General features: G+C 41.8%; 1 protein-coding gene across 1 annotated transcript; it reads right to left on the bottom strand.

The window, feature by feature from the left end:
* Nucleotides 1–318: 318 nt before the first annotated feature.
* On the bottom strand, nucleotides 319–15,236 carry LOC131192678 (zinc finger protein 331-like). Its single transcript, XM_058172057.1, has 8 exons — nucleotides 15,030–15,236; nucleotides 11,907–12,000; nucleotides 9,732–10,164; nucleotides 8,079–8,193; nucleotides 7,214–7,414; nucleotides 6,767–6,834; nucleotides 5,250–5,382; nucleotides 319–2,743 (listed from the first exon to the last, which is right to left on the bottom strand). The coding sequence occupies exons 1-8, from the start codon at nucleotides 15,085–15,087 to the stop codon at nucleotides 1,347–1,349; spliced, it is 2,499 nt and encodes an 832-aa protein (XP_058028040.1). The 5' UTR covers nucleotides 15,088–15,236; the 3' UTR covers nucleotides 319–1,346.
* Between the last annotated feature and the right edge of the window lie 1,432 nt (nucleotides 15,237–16,668).

The following is a 16,668-nucleotide window of genomic DNA, read 5'->3' as shown; positions in this document are numbered from 1 at the left end:
AGTAGCATAAGGAGCGGGGGAATCTATAGAGCAGCCAAAGGTGTGACACAACTGAATGATTGCCAATAACAATTCATAACAAAACTTCAGTAACATAAAACATATTTCTGTAATTCATATTTAGCTGTAATTTCTGAAAGTCTTTCCAGATTTAAGCCTTCTCCCATAATATGCCTGGAGTTAGTTTGGTACCTAAGCTCTATGCTTGCTCTCAAAAAGTAAACTTTTATTGATTTTTTTATTTGCAGATTTGGGCCTTCCCTATCATGATCAGATGGAAAATAGGATAAATAGAATAGAATAGAATAGAATTTTTTATTGGCCAAGTGTGATTGGACACACAAGGAATTTGTCTTGGTGCATATGCTCAGTGTACATAAAAGAAAAGATACCTCCATCAAGGTACAACATTTACAGCACAATTGATGGTCAATATATCAATGTAAATCATAAGGATTGCCAGCAACAAAGTTACAGTCATACAGTCATAAGTGGAAAGAGACTGGTGATGGGAACGATGAGACGATTAATAATAGTGCAGATTCAGTAAATAGTTTGACAGTGTTGATGGAATTGTTTGTTTAGCAGAGTGATGGCCTTCGGGAAAAAACTGTTCTTGTATCTAGTTGTTCTGGTGTGCAGTGCTCTATAGCGTCGTTTTGAGGGTAGGAATTGAAACAGTTTATGTCCAGGATGCGAGGGGTCTGTAAATATTTTCACGGCCCTCTTCTTGATTCGTGCAGTATACAGGTCCTTAATGGAAGGCATTGTGAATGTGAAGAAATGTGAAGAAAAAAGTATTTCCTCTTATTCAGGTGAAATAAAAGTGGTGAAGATCAAATAACAGTAACTTCAAATATCCACTTTTCATAATTAAAACACCACATGACGATTGTTTGCTTGCTGTTGGTAAAATAAGCTCTCGTGGGCTGACATTTTTGAAGGTTCGACTTTAAAAAAACTTCCTTTCCAAATTAAGTCTATCAAAGTAAAAAATACTTGTATTTCAACAACTAAGCCTATAAATTGCATGGATTGTTCTTCAAATGAATGCGTATATGAAAAATTCAGTCATTGTTCCTCCTGAAGCATTTTTTTTTCAAATTTCAAAGATTTATAAGGCTTTTTCATGTGGATCTTGTTATATGAATTAAGATAATTGCTCTAACAATAAGTATTTCGATATTCTATACAGTTATAGGGCTTCTCCCATGTGGGTCCTTCAATGGGATATAAGGTTTTTGTTCTTAGTGAAACTCTTTCCACACTCAAATTTATAATGCTTTTCCCATGTGGATCCTTTTGTGGGAGTTAAGACAACTATTGGTGATAAAATCCTTCCCACACTACATGCATTTATACGGCTTCTCCCCTGTATGAACCTTACTATGGCAGGTAAGTTGACTTTTCCTAATAAAACTCTTTCCACACTCCATGCATGTATATGGCTTCTCCCCTGTATGAATTCTACTATGGCAAGTAAGTTGACTTTTCCGAGTAAAACTCTTTCCACACTCCATGCATATATATGGCTTCTCCCCTGTATGAATCCTACTATGATAAATAAGTTGACTATTCTTAGTAAAGCTCTTTCCACACTCGGTGCACTTATATGGCCGCTCCCCTGTATGAATCCCGCTATGGTAAATAAGTTCACTGTTCTTACTAAAGCTCTTTTCACATTCGGTGCACTTATACGGCTTCTCCCCTGTATGAATCCCACTATGGTAAATAAGTTCACTGTTCTTACGAAAGCTCTTTTCACATTCAGTGCATTTATAACGTTTCACCCCTATGTGGATCCTTTTGTGGGAGTTAAGATTACTATTTGTAGTAAACCCCACACCACACTCCTTGCATGTATATAGCTTCTCCCCTGTATGACTCTTACTATGATAAATAAGTTGATTTTTCCTGGCAAAATTCTTTCCACACTCAGTGCACTTATGTGGCTTCTCCCCTGTGTGGATCATTTTATGGCTGGTAAGAGACCACCCTTTAGTGAAGCTCTTTCCACATTCCATGCAGCTATAGGGCTTCTCCCCTGTGTGGATCCTTTTGTGGGAGCTAAGATAACTGTTTCTAGTAAAAGCTTTGCCACACTCCCTGCACTTATATGGCTTCTCCCCTGTATGAATCCTACTGTGGCAAATAAGTTGACTGTTCGTCCTAAAACTCTTTCCACACTCCATGCACTTATAGGGCTTCTCCCCTGTGTGGATCTTCTTATGACTTGTAAGTTCACTATCCTTAGTAAAGCTTTTCCTACATTCTGTGCATTTATATGTCTTCTTTCCTCCGCAGATCCTTTGATGGGAAATAAGTTGGCTGCTCTGAGCAAAAGTCTTTCCACAATCCATCCATGGGCTTTCTCCTGTGTGGATCCTTTTAAGGGATGCATCTCTATGAGGAAGTGGCAACGTCCTTTTGAAATTTTCTCCATTCTTTGTACATATATAATTTTCTTCTTTGATTTGGGTTTGATAGCGTTTATTTACATCTAATTTATCTTTGAATAGTTTTATACATTTTCCAATATATTTGTTCTTTATTTTTTGTTGTCCAGCCACAGAGTCTTTCATTGGTGCTTGAGTGGAAGATGAACTTTCCTGATTCCAATTCTTTGACTGGTTGCTCCCATGGCTTTTGACTTCCATTTGAATTGCAGGCTTCTTTGTACTGTATTTACGACTCATCGTTTGGAATAGATCCTCGGTATCTTCATTTTCCTCCCCATTATTACCTTCACAGGAAACAAAAAATGAAAATAACTTTAGGGAAAAACAGCAGACTGCAGGAACTTTGAATATAATGAAAAACAAGCTGCTTCAATCTACTTGGATGCAAAGAACTTCTTTCTGGATTAAAATTTTGGAAGACAAATCTAGTTTTGTATGGCAAGGGAAAAACCATAGGATAAATATAAAATTCTCCAAGATTCAAAGGAAAGGAAAGGATTTGGTCTGCCTGATTTAAAATTGGATTTTCTAGTCTGCTCTATGGTTTGGATGAAAAATGGGAATAAATTTAGTTTTAAAATTAAAGAATTTTAGAACTAAAAGAGCATAGATGTTTGGATGTTATGGGTATTTGTGGTACAATAAAATTAGGATTAAACTAAATTTTAAAAACAATGTTAGAAATGCCAGATTGAGAATATGAAACAGATAGAAGACAAATGAAAGTGAATATATGTGTCCCAGGAAAAACAGAAAGAAACCCAGATTGTGCTCAGATATAACTTCATGGCTCTCAGTACAAGAAGCATCTTATAGAAGAGAAGCTTGAAGGCAAAGTAACATGTTCGGAGTGATCAGAACTTCACCAAGGCAAATACCAAATGAAATCAAAAGCAACTGATGGTAGAAGGATATAGTTCTCGATCGTTTTCACATTGTTATCGGAAAGATTCAAGATGGGGAAAAAGGACCTAAGCTATTGAACATAAAACGGTATTTGAATCTTAGTGATGTGGAAAGAATGAATATGTAATAGTTAAAAATTATAAGTAGGCTAAAATGTATGATAAAAAAAGGCAAAAATGTTTTGTCATCTTGTATATAGATGTAAGGGTGGGAAAATACGTGATTTAATGGACTAATGTTTACATGATGTTATAATCTAAAAGGGAATCTAAAAGGGAAGTCATATACTATTGGTAAAAAGGTAAAAGTAAAGGTTCCCCTCGCACATACGTGCTAGTCATTCCCGACTCTAGGGGGTGGTGCTCATCTCTGTTTCAAAGCCGAAGAGCCAGCGCTGTCAGAAGACGTCTCCGTGGTCATGTGGCCAGCATGTCTCAACACCAAAGGTGCACGGAACGCTGTTACCTTCCCACTAAAGGTGGTCCCTATTTTTCTACTTTCATTTTTTTTATGTGCTTTCAAACTGCTAGGTTGGCAGAAGCTGGGACAAGTCATGGGAGCTCACCCCGTCTTACCCACTAAGCCACCGTGTCCCATTGGTACAGAATACCAGAAAAATGTTCAAAAATGCATAAAGGTAACTCAAATGTATACTGGAAATGTGCACCAACCTAAAAGCTCATTTTGTTTTGGATTCAAAGACATACAGTGATACAGAGAACATCAATATCCAACTGAAATCAGAAAACACAAAGGAACTGGTAAACAGTCATAGAAGATTGTTTCTAAGTATGATAGCCACAATGAGACCATGATACACACAAAGCTGGAAGGGCTCTATGATAACTAGGATGGTGGAATGATTAGTTGATGACTGAATTGACTTCTTCGATTAGAGAAAGGATAGTATCTATATTTATTACTGATCGAAAACCCGAGATGGAGTTTTTTTGAAAAAAGAAAAAAATTGTAAACTATGTATTTTGAAGTTTAGAAAGGATAAATTATGTCAAAGAGAAAGCTATGGTTTAACCTTACAGGGTAAATTATAACTTCTTTATAGCTTTGTCTTTTTTTCTTTTTTATGTTGGGACAAATGAACAGATTGCTGGAAAAGAGTCAAGATTGTTTCTGAGTATGATAATCACAGTGATATTATTATCACCCCAAAGTTGGAAGGGTTTTACAATAATAGTAGAATGGTTGGTGAAGGGCAGAGAATTCTCAAAGATGACTTACTTCTTTGATTAGAGAAAGAATAGTATCTATATTGATTAGTGATTGAAATCCCTGATGGGTTTTTTACTGAAAAAAGAAATTGATTTATGTATTTAAGTAAAAAGAATAATGAGACTGAGGTAATCTTAGAAAGAGAAGTTAAATTAAACTTCTTTATTAGTCCTTTTTTCTCCTCTTTTAAAATTTTATTATAAAGGTAAAGATTTCCCCTGTCCAGTAGTGTCAGATACTAGGGAACACTGCTCATCTCCACATCTTAGCAAAGGGAGTAGGACTGTCGGAAGAAATTTCCATGGTCATATAGCCAACATGACTATAAGCTGAAGCACACAGACTGCTGTTACCATCCCACCGAAGTGATACCTATTTATCTACTCACATTTGCATTTCAAACTCCTAGACGGGCAAGAGCTGGGACAAGTCATGGGAGATCACCCCGTCACCTACCGCTAGAGCTTTCCAGCTGAGAAGCCAGGTGTCTTTTGCCACTCCCTTAATATTAGTATTTTTTATTATACTTTTTTCTTATTCATTTATCACCTAACTGAATCTTCTTTATTTCCACTTCAAAAACAGAAAGGGCCGATATATTTAATTACAAAATGTCTTCCCAAACATTCTGCCCAGGGAGAAGCAAACTCTTACCCAAAGAGGCCACGTTCCTATGATTTTCCAGCATGACTTCCCAATGCAGCACTTTTTGCTCAGCATCCAGCTGAGACCACTCCTCTTTAGAAAAAGACACAGCCACTTCCTCAAAGAACACAAGACCCACCTCCTCAAAGAACACAAAAGGGGGGGAAAAAAACAGAACAGAAAAAGTGAGGACAATTTACAAAGTCTACCCTATTAAGTCATCCCAAGCCAAGATACACACTTTCAGTGCTATTTAGTGAAAAGAACCCAAGTTTCCATGTCTGTCTGTCTCTGTACGTAATCTCCATGCATTAATGCATAATCAACACTTGCAACATTTGAAGAAAATCAACTTGGCGGATGGACCTTGGGAATGCCACCACTGAGCTGTGGTGGCACAGTGTACAGAATAAATTCTGCAGGCTATAACTTCTGATTGGCAGATTAATCCAGATCGTTTTAAAATTGACTCAGCCTTCCATTCTTCCAAAGTCAGTAGAATGAAGATCCAGATTGTTGTGAGCAATATGCTGACCAGTTAACTGTGTGCTGTAAATCACTATAAAGTACTATATTAGCCAAATGCAATTGCTATAACTGACTCCAATACATCCTGGGTTTGCAGGAAAAAAAAAATTAGAGTTGGTTTTGCATTTAATCATGCCAACATGATGTATCCAATAAAGAAGTTCTTTGAAGAAGATTCTAGCCTAGGAATTCTGATTTGCTTGGTTTGTTAGTCGGAACCTTGATACCTATCCATGGTAAACACCTTCATAAAAATGCTGAGAGGCAGCCAGGAATTTAAGTGGACTGTCATAATATCCAGGGACAGATAATCCTGTTTCTGCTTCTCCTCAGATTACAAGGAAGCTTCTACTTGTAGCCCAACCCATTGGTTGAAGAAGAAAAAACTGCCTGGGAAGAGCATTTTTCTCCTATCCATTCATTTGGCCCCACAAGCCAGGCAGAAGTCAGAGAATTAGAAATTATTTTGCAGGCCAAAAGTGGCTTGATATGGCCCTCTATGTATTTTTACAGTCTGGTTTATCTTTAATTTTCTGGTTATTTTGTGTTTATTTTATTTTATTTATTTTATTTGCATTTATATCCCACCCTTCTCCGAAGACTCAGGGCGGCTTACACTATGTTAGCAATAGTCTTCATCCATTTGTATATTATATACAAAGTCAACTTATTGCCCCCAACAATCTGGGTCCTCATTTTACCTACCTTATAAAGGATGGAAGGCTGAGTCAACCTTGGGCCTGGTGGGACTTGAACTTGCAGTAATTGCAAGCAGCTGTGTTAATAACAGACTGTCTTAGCAGTCTGAGCCACCAGAGGCCCACTGTGATTGCTTTTCCTATCAATGGTTATAAACAAAACTCTTTTAAAGTGGCAACATGATTCTTTTACTGATTGTTCAGCAGGGTTGCACAATTCCATGTCAAAAATTATTAATAGGATGATTCTTTACCAGATGCTAATACTGTGATATTTATTTTTTATTATCCTTTTCTTACTTTAGTTTTGGATTCAGCTACCGTTTCGGCTCCATCATAAGTCGGAGTCAACTTTCTTCCATTCTTCCCTGTGAGGGAGACAGAATTTGTAAATGGATAATTAATAAAATACCATGTTTCCCCAAACATAAGCCTCGGTCTTATATTTTTGGGGACTCCAAAAGATGCATTAGTGCTTCTTTTGGGGGAAATATGGCATCAGGATGATCAGCCCGGGTAGGTGTCCCACCTCCCAGCAAGCACACAAAAGACAATTTATATCGCTGAAGGAAGTCATCCAGCCAGTGTTATGATGTTCTGAATTCTTGTGGGGACATTTTGAACCGTGGTGCCATTGCAAGGGAAATGTTTGAATATCAGCCCTGCGCTCAACCAAAGCCTTTGCTCTCCTGTCATCAATACAATCACAGACAGTGTCTTCCGGTTCAGGAAATAATGTTTGCTGACCTGATCCACACTTCAGCTTCTTAGCAATTCCCTTGTCCACCTGTTGACGGAGGTTATCATACTCTGCTCGCCATTTTTGGACCATTCGGAGATCCAACTTCTTCTCTTTGCAGAAAGCCGTAAGATTCTTGCCCCAAGAGTCCTCCACAATTCTTTTCCTGAACTGGATGGAATAGGTCTTTCTTTTTGCAGTCATCTTGTCTGGGGATCAAAATAATATTCCCTTTAAACCTACCATTCAATCTACCATTAAAGTGGCGTATCCTGCATTCCCCCTGTGCCTCTGCCTGTTGATGGTCCCATGGTTGTGAAGACGAGCCTCCCACGTTCGGCCGGTTACTGTCCCATCTCTCTGCTTGCCCATGGCCTTGATGGGGAAGGCGGATGCATGGCACATCCGGATCGTCTTCCTCCCCACAACTCCTCTGCTCGGAAGGTGAACCCTGTGGTCGCAGTGCTCAGACTCATCTGCACTGTGAGGGCTGTGGCTGCTGCCAGACGCCGTCGGCCCCTGGGCGCTCACCACCTCCTTTTCTGGACAACCACCCTGCTGCCTACCGGGCTGAGAACTGTCTTAACTGGGGTTTATTTTTGGAGTAGGGCTTAGATTAAGACCATGCTAAAAATCATGCTAGGGCATATTTTCTGATTAGGTCTTATTTTAGGGGGAAAACAGTAACAGCAGGTATTCTACAGAAGGGAAGACATAATGTCAGATAGCTGGGACCTGTCTTGGAAATAATAATAATAATAATAATAATAATAATAATAATAATAATAATAATAATAATAATAATAATAATAATAATAATAATAATAATAATTTAATTTGTATACCGCCCTAAATAGAAGGACCCCCGATTACCTCTTGAGGTATCCTGACTTGGATCTTCCTGAGAGTTCCCACTGAAAAACAAGTCCTGAAGGGGTTTTGACGAATTCCTCTGTGCCTTGGGGTCTATGATCTCCACAGTGAAGGACTTCAAATAGGAAGCAGGAGAAAGAAGAAAAATTAAATTTCTTTTCTAACCATATTTCTTTTCATAAGTAATATGAATAAAAGATTAGAGATTAATAAATTAGGTAGGGTAAAAGGAAATGAGAGAGAAGTCAAAAAAGAAATAGAAACCCAGATGACACCTGTGTAAATGGAAAAGGGGGAAAGGAGGGGGGAAAAGAAAAAATCATTACTAGATAAATGTACATTTATGATGATATGTGTGAAATCAGTAAAATAGAAAAGAAATTGAAAAGAAAGAGTATATAAATAGAAAATCGGAGTTGCTCGAATACCACTTTGGAAAATATTGAATTGAAAATGAATACAACAATGGAGAGAGAATGGAAAGAGGAGTAGAGGAATAGATAGGAGTGCAGAAGAGAGGAAGGAGAGAGAGGAACAGAAGAAAGGGAAAAAGAGGAAGAAAGGGAGGGGAAGAAGGGAGGAGTGGGGGAAAGGAAGGGGAAGGAGAGGAGAAAAGAAAGTAGAAGAGGATAGAAGAAGGGAGGGAACGGAAAGAGAGAATAAGGATTGTTGTAAAATAAGGGAGATGGAATGGTAGAAGAGCAACCCCGAGTATACTCAATTTTTTTTAGGATGAAGAATGATCTAATATGACAGTTAAAAGAGAATAAGCATGATTAACAATAGATAAGAGACAATACATTTAACACATGTTTATGAGAAATAAAGATTTTTTAAAATTTCCAAAAAAAAAAAGAAAAGAAAAATTAACAGATATCACACAACATGAAGTTGGTTCATGTTCTCTGAACATAACTTCCATGTCCCAAATATCCATCAGGGATCCTGGAATATAACAAAGAAAAAGCTGTCTCCAATTTCTCTTCGAGAATGGTTAATGGAACAATGTCCTACTAGAATTAGGGAAACATCTCTGTGAAGACAGAAGAAGTCCAGAATGGAGGGGTGAAGATTGAAAACACATTTGTTCTGTCCTCCTCCGCCTCCATCTGAATGATGGCTTAATTAGCCGGCACTATCAGCTCTGGCGGCAAAAGAGCCAGCGCCTGCCAAGAGCCCTCGTTATCTTCCACGACGCTGGTGAGTCACAAACTTCAGCTCTCGTCAATCAGTGGATTTGCCTGTTACAAAGAGACACACCAGCTCTTGCTGCCTTTTATAACCTGTGGGGTGTGGCTCCATGACTCAGCACTTCCTAGGCCTGCCCCACCCTTGCTTCTGTTGTTCCCTCCTCTCCTGCCTACGAAACCTAGGATTCAACCAAGGATTGTTGTCAGCTGGGTCTGCAGGCGTGGCCTGGGTGGGGAAAGAGTCAGGGGATGGAGGCCTCATTATTTCTTCCACCTGACCTGCTTCTGGCTCCTGGAGCTGAGCCAGGGGAGCCGGTGCTCCTGAGGTAAGTCCTGACAGCCCTTCCCCCTCACTTTCCAAGTCACTTTCTGGCAGCAGGGCCGGCACAGGGGGTGCAGACACAACAATATTCTTTATACATTCTTTATTCCCCTCTGGACTCCCAAGACAAAGACCTCTTACTTGCAACTCAACCTGCTCCTTCTGCTCCTCGGCCTGGCTTAGGAGGAAGCCTTCCGCCAGGGCCACCGCCTGGGAACTGGTCTCTGCTCCACACTCCCGCACCCAGCTTTCCATCTCTGGAGGCAGAAGGGCCAGAAGCTGCTCCAGAACAACCAGATCCAGCATCTGCGCCTTGGTGTGCTTTTCTGGTCTCAACCATTGCGTACAAAAGTTGTGGAGTCGACTGCAAAGTCCTCGGGGACCTTCGGCCTCTTGGTATTGGAGATTTCGGAACTTCCAGGGCTGAACTTCGGAACGGATGATGGTTTCTTTTTCCAAGATCTTCTGACCAGTTCTTGCCCAGATCTTCCCACAGCTGCCAGACTCAACAGCCGAAGGACCTTTTCCCATTCCTTCATGTGGTAAAGGTTGTTCCTGCATTCCTTCCTCTGTCCTGTAATGCAATTCCAAACAGGTTTGAGGAATCTTGTGGCTCTCCAAACACCTTTCAAATCATAGGATCGTTTTGATAGCAATACCAATAGGGAGCCCTCTCAACTCCAGGCTATAGGCAGAGTTTGCCTGCAATACTGCATTCTAACCACTGTGCCACCAGGGCTCCTATAGCAGCAGACCTAACCACAGAAGTCTATCCAGCCCTCTTGGCACAAGAGGTAACTTTTTGGTATTACGAAGGTTGTTCAAAGCTTTGCTGGCTAAGGAACTCTGGGAGTTGAAGTCCACAAGTCTTAAAAGTTGCCAAGGTTGGAGACCCATGGTTCAAACTACTCTGGTTTGTAGTTTGTAAATGAGATTAAAAAGAAAATAAACTTGAAGAATGTGAAGGTGGTGGATTTAATCACTGAATCACACTTATCCCCATGGAAGGAAATATCTTCCTGAACTGGTGAAGGATCGCAGTGAAATTGAGCAGATGGATCCTCTGGGTGTTTCTGTGACTATTTCTTGGTGTGGAGCAAAATATGTTCCCAAATTTGGAATATAAAAAAAATGAGCTTTGGAGCATTTTCTATTTCTTTATTCTCCCAAGAGAAACCTAGCTTTTAAAAAATTTAAGATCTACCTTTAATCTATAATCATCTTTCCTACAATGTGCGAAACCCCCTAAAAGGTTAACAAACCGATGGAATGCAGAATATTTATATACCTTCCTTCTGCTTAATATTGAGATATTTAGGTGTTCTTCTAGAATCTGCCTAACCCTTTCTGTGTTTCTTGGCGTTGATAGATATGTATCTCAAGCCATGGAGGAGAGATAAGGAGGAAATTTCAAAATTGCTTCTCCACAAAAAAAGAAGTTTGTCTTTGTGAGGGGCTTCACTTATAAAAGGAAGGAGACACCCCAATATGGAATAATACTGAGTGAAAAGAATCTAGAAAGAACAACATTCTAACAGTGCTATGAAGGCTGACTTCAAATCAAATGACAATTGTTAAGGTAATCTGGGTTCACAACCAAGGCTGTGGACTGTTGAGCAGAGTACCCTACACATGAAAACAACTGAGACTGGTTGTATACAATAACAGTCACTAGCAGACAAACTGGGGTTTGATATTCCTTTACTTTTAGGGAAAAGGCAAAGTCATAGTCCAAAAACAATTCCAGGTCATACACATATAAAGCCAGTCAGTCAGTCTTCTTACCAATGTAGACTTGTAAAACAAACAAGGTCTTCTTTCAGTTTAGCAAAACACAGTTCAATTCACAACAGTCAGTATCTTGAGGAATCAGTAACTAGCCATGATCAAGCAACGATCATAAAGCTCAAATATACAGTCGCAGCATGTCATCAGATTACAATACTGTAGCGTCCCTGTAGATTCCCCACAAGCCATAATTTAGTAGTCCTTTTATACATTGGCTACAAAGCTCAACCAATCAGGATGCTTGCATGATGCAGCACAGCCTTAAAGCAATATCATGCCTTTCTATAAACATACATAGTTAGTTTATATATTGCCTGGCCAACTAGTTAGGCAAATAATAATTTCCTGACAACAATCCAAGGAAATGACCCTGGCTTAAGATGCTCCATTTCCCGTTTTTAGGGTTTGATTTTTAGACAAAGTCACACTATTACATGAACTTTGTTTCAGATGATTTGCCCTGAACCCAAAGTGGCAAACCAATCCCAAAGGCCAAGTTCACATAAAACAAACAGCTTGAAAATGTACCTTAAGATGATGTCTGCTTCAGTCTCCCACATAAGACCGGTTGAATTGTGAAAGACGTGATCTGGCTTTGTCTCCAGAGGGATTTCCTGCTTACCTATATAAAATGGAAAACCAAAGAACTTTCCAGAAACACAAGGGGACTGACTAGTTTAACTACTGAGAATCAATCCTTCTTCAAAGAAGAAAAAGAAAATGTTCCCTGCCACTGGGGGAAATTCAGGAGAGTCCTTCTAGAATCTAGATCAATGGTGACCAAGCAGTGGTCCGCGGACCACTGGTGGTCCGCAAGAAAATTTTGGTGGTCCGCAGAGAAATTGTTGCATTTCTCTCGAGGAGCCCAGCCAAGGTTTCCTGTACCACTCGCGCTTCAGTGCTTTGACTCCCAGAGACAGGATGGGGTCCTTCAGACAGTTAGCTTGGCCGCCTGTTAGCAGAAAAAAAGCAGTTGGAATCAATCCTGGCTTTGCTATCCGTTGCAGACGCTAGATCGGCCCCCTGCAAACTCTCGTCTCTCGAGGAATGCTGGCTGAAGCGGCACGGGAAACTTTGGCCGGGCTCCTCGAGAGACGAGTTTGCAGGGGGCCGATCTAGCATCTGCAACGGACAGCAAAGCCAGGGTTTACTCTGGTTGCTTCTCTCTGCTGTAGTGCTTCCTGGCCACTGTTTATCACTCCAAACCCTAAGCACTCCAAGCCCCAAGTGCCCCCTCATCAGTCCCGCGCAGCAGTTCCCCTCCAGCCGGCAGGCTGAGCCAGCGCTGGCTTTTGTATGCCAAGCTGAGGCCTTCATCTACTTCAAGCCATCCCCCATCAGGGGGACCTCACAAAGCCCTCGCCGCCCCTTCCATCCTTCTGCCCCCAACCAGCCTTTTGGATGAGGTGGAAATACTGGATTTTCAGAGGTTGGGTGGCTACGGCCAGGAAGAAAAGGAAGAAGAGCAGCAGCTCTTCCAGGAGGAGGAGGAGGAGGAGGAGGAGGAAACGTCCTCCCCCTTCTCCTCCTGGAGATATCTTTGAGGCTCTTTCCCCTTCTTTCCCTGTGGTTCTTTCTGGGGAAAAAAAGATCCTTTCCTTTTTTTGTACCCAGCTGGCGCTTTCCAGTGTTAGCTGCCCAAATCCTCTTCGACTGTGATTTTTTAAAATTATAATTATTTACATCAGCCATTCCGTTTTTCTCATTGATCCCCCCCCCCGCAACCATTACTTTCCCAAGTCCTCCATTTGCTTGCAACCTGCTTTTTTTTTGCCTGTGAGATTTAAAAACAAAGATTTAGGAACATAAGGCTTTGAAGACTTCCCTTTGTATTGTATTGGTGGATAAATCCCAGGCATGAATATGCCGATACGTTTAAAATGGGAATGAGTAGAAATTCTTTTTAAAAAAATTAGCATGAAGCAGGGGAACTGAGATTTGTTAGCTTTGCTTTCTTTGCTGCATTGCCTTGATTATGTTGTGGAAAAAATAATAATGGTGCGCCGGTTAAAATTCTAGGTTGATGCTGAATTAAATTTAAAATAGGACAGTTATGAACTGTGTACTGTAATGTAGGGAAGAAATGATAAAATGGAAAAAAGCTGCTTGGGCTCCCCGCCCCCTCTGTAACAGCACCATTATCTCATTCTGGCCAGCAAGGGCTGTGCTCCTTTTTGCATGTTGCACCACCTGCAAAGTTGCACATTGCACATGTCACCCCCTATGGTGGAGATTTCCAGCCCCACCATGGCCCAGTCCCATATTCCAGAGCTGTGGTAGTCCCAGGACTAGCCCTTTGGTCATCCTGGAGCAGCTCCTCCACCCGAGTGCAGCGGTTTGCCGGGGAGCAGGTAACTCCCCTGCAGGCCAGTGCACCCAGGTGGAGGAGATGGTCCGGGATGACCAAAGAGCTAGTCCTGGGACTACCACAGCTCTGGAATATGGGACCGAATTTCCCACCAACGTCAGCAAGCCACAGCCAGTTTGCCCGTCTTTGTTTGGCTTCACTCAGATTGACCAAGTTTCTTGAAAGAAGGTACACAAAAGAGGTTTCCAGGCTGTGTGCCTGGGCCAGGCACTTTCTCTCAGGCCTCCCACCTGAAGGCCTTGCAGAAACAGATAGGTAGGCCCGAAAGGCGGCTGAGCCTTCCCCCCCGCAGTGGTCCATGGAATTTAAAATTATGAGTTTGGTGGTCCCTGAGGTCCAAAAGGTTGGAGACCCCTGTTCTAGACCACCTTTTATAAAAGATACTATAGAAATACATTTAATATACATTTTGGATTTCTATTTTCTAATTATTTATTCTGTTGAATCTCTATGTCCAGGTAGAAATTTTAAATGCCTCAGGTGACAAACAGCCATTGAGATGAGTGCTAAATAAATCTATTTCATAAGTAAATATAATCAACATTTGAACTTATAGGAAGACTTTGGCCAGCAGAAACCCATTGTCCTCCTGGCCCCAAACTCTGGAAACCCAAATTAACAAACCATCATCCGATATATGTATGTATGTATGTGTATATATGTGTGTGTGTGTGTTTGTAGGTTTTCACGAGTATAGGTATGTAGGTCTAGGCGTATTCGGGTCTTTTCCCATGTAAGGTTGAGAGTATGTTGGCGACGTTTCGATGAGGTCTCACTCGTCATCTTCAGAAGCACAAGCACGAAGCCATAAGCACCAACCTGAACATGATTACATCTTACCCGTGTATTACCCTACACGGGAAAAGACCCGAATACGCCAAGACATACATACATATATAAAAAATACCTGAACAAATAAACCAGCTGCAGCTTCATGCAATTCTTAGAAGCAGAGTGCCCATGTTTATAGCCTAATCCTGTCTTTTTCCAACTTCAAGTACCAGACTTTAAAGTAGCCAATATGAAAAACAGGATGAGGCACACAGTGCGAATGCCCCACTTTTGCACCTCCATCCCTGCAACCTTTCCCTTCTTGGTCTGCCGGCTTTGCAGTTGTGGGGAAAGGCTGGGAACCATCACCCCAGGTCCAGTCCTCGCACAGGGGACCCCGTCCTTGCATCCAGAGCCAGCAGGAGGACTTTGGGCCAGCCTGCCCCTCCCCCCCCATGCAGAGGCTCCCCCAGGAAATGGGGGGAAACGACCCTCCTCTTCGGGCGACCCACATTTCTCTCCTTTGCTTCCCACTTGGCCCCTGCATGGGAAAAGGCGGCAGGGGAACATGAGATCCCGGACTCCGAGCCCGCAGGAAGACTTGGACCGGCTCCATGCACCCCTCCAGCGCGGGACCCCTTTGCACAGGCAGAGCCGCCACTCACGCAACTCGGGAGTCTCGTCGGGATCAGCGTCTCAGAAAGGGACTCCCAGCAGCCCCTGCGCTCCCGCAAAAGCCCAGCCCCGCCCCGCCTCCAGTCTCTTCCGACGAACGCCTTGACCAACACGTGCCTTGTGCCCGCTGGAGAATCCGGCGCATGCTCAGTTCCTTCCTGAAGCTGATTGCGCCCCCTGGTGGATTCTTGCGCGTAAGGAGAACCCTTCAAGGGCTGGAAAGAGAAGAGAGTCTGAGGGGATCGTGAGAGGGGTGATGGGCAAGGGAGTAGGAACAATTTATTTCATTTTGTTTATTTATTTTGTCACAACAGTATATATAAGCATAAGGATGAAAGTAACTATATAATATATAAACATATATATAAGCGTAAGTATGTAGTAACTATATTAATTGGATATAATGAAAGGAAACAATAGGACAGGAACGGTAGGCACGCTTGTGCTCTTATGCACGCCCCTTAATGGCTCTCTGTCAGAAGAAACAGACTTCGTTGTCTCCAAAGGCAGCACATTCTCCATCTTCCTGTCCAAGAACCGACTGTGGAGATGGAGAAAAATCTCTCAGGAGCATCCGAACTCGCTTCCCTCAAGAACAGCGGCCTGAAAGGCTCCGCAGAAATTGGAGGAGGCCTCAAAAGGGGCCGAATCCTGTCAGAAGATGAGGACCAGGAGCCTCTCCGGGGAGCACAGCTTGTTGTGAACTTCGGCCTGAAGATGGGACACAGGCAGGGAAGCCACAACAAGGAAAACGGAAATTTCTGTCAAGTTTCTCTCTCTACTTCTGTATACACACAGCTGCCCTTCTCAAATTTTTGGCTTTGGGTGCCTACAAATAACTGGAAAGACCGAGTGACTGTTTGTGATAAAGGAAATAATGCTGAAGAGAAAAAAAATATGAAGAGAAAACCAATTCCAAAATGGAGGAAAAGCTGAAACTTGTGGATGTTCTATAGATTTTACCTCACAATGAGGCTCCTGGGTGGAGAAATGTAGAGGGGTGTGTGTGAAAATGGTGTCTCATCTGTGACTGGAGAAAAGATGGAATTACCAAACGAAGGAAGAAAAAAATTGAAAGGGAATATAAAGCTTAAATACCATGAAGGGAAAAAGAAGAGAAAAAGTGTATCAGGGAATTTGCCTTGAGAAGAGCCTAATGCTGGGAAAGATTGAGGGCAAAAGAAGAATGGGACGACAGAGAACGAGGTGGCTGATGGAGTCACTGAAGCAGTAGGCATGAGTTTAAATGGACTCCAGAGGATGGTAGAGGACAGGAAGGCCTGGAGGAATGTTGTCCATGGGGTCGTGATTTCTTGCTTTCTAGCAATTATAAATTGGGCTGAACAGCTGATCATCAGAAAAACTGGCTCAGATGAACCAGTAGGTTTTTTTTACTACTGATTAGGGCGAACTGGTAGTTTTCATCACTACCCATTTGCCCAAACCGGTAGAAACCCGTAGGATTTCACTGCTGCC

Source organism: Ahaetulla prasina, chromosome 2 (genome assembly GCF_028640845.1).
Source record: "Ahaetulla prasina isolate Xishuangbanna chromosome 2, ASM2864084v1, whole genome shotgun sequence".
Lineage (NCBI taxonomy): Eukaryota > Metazoa > Chordata > Lepidosauria > Squamata > Colubridae > Ahaetulla > Ahaetulla prasina.
This window is presented reverse-complemented; position numbering and strand designations above follow the sequence as displayed.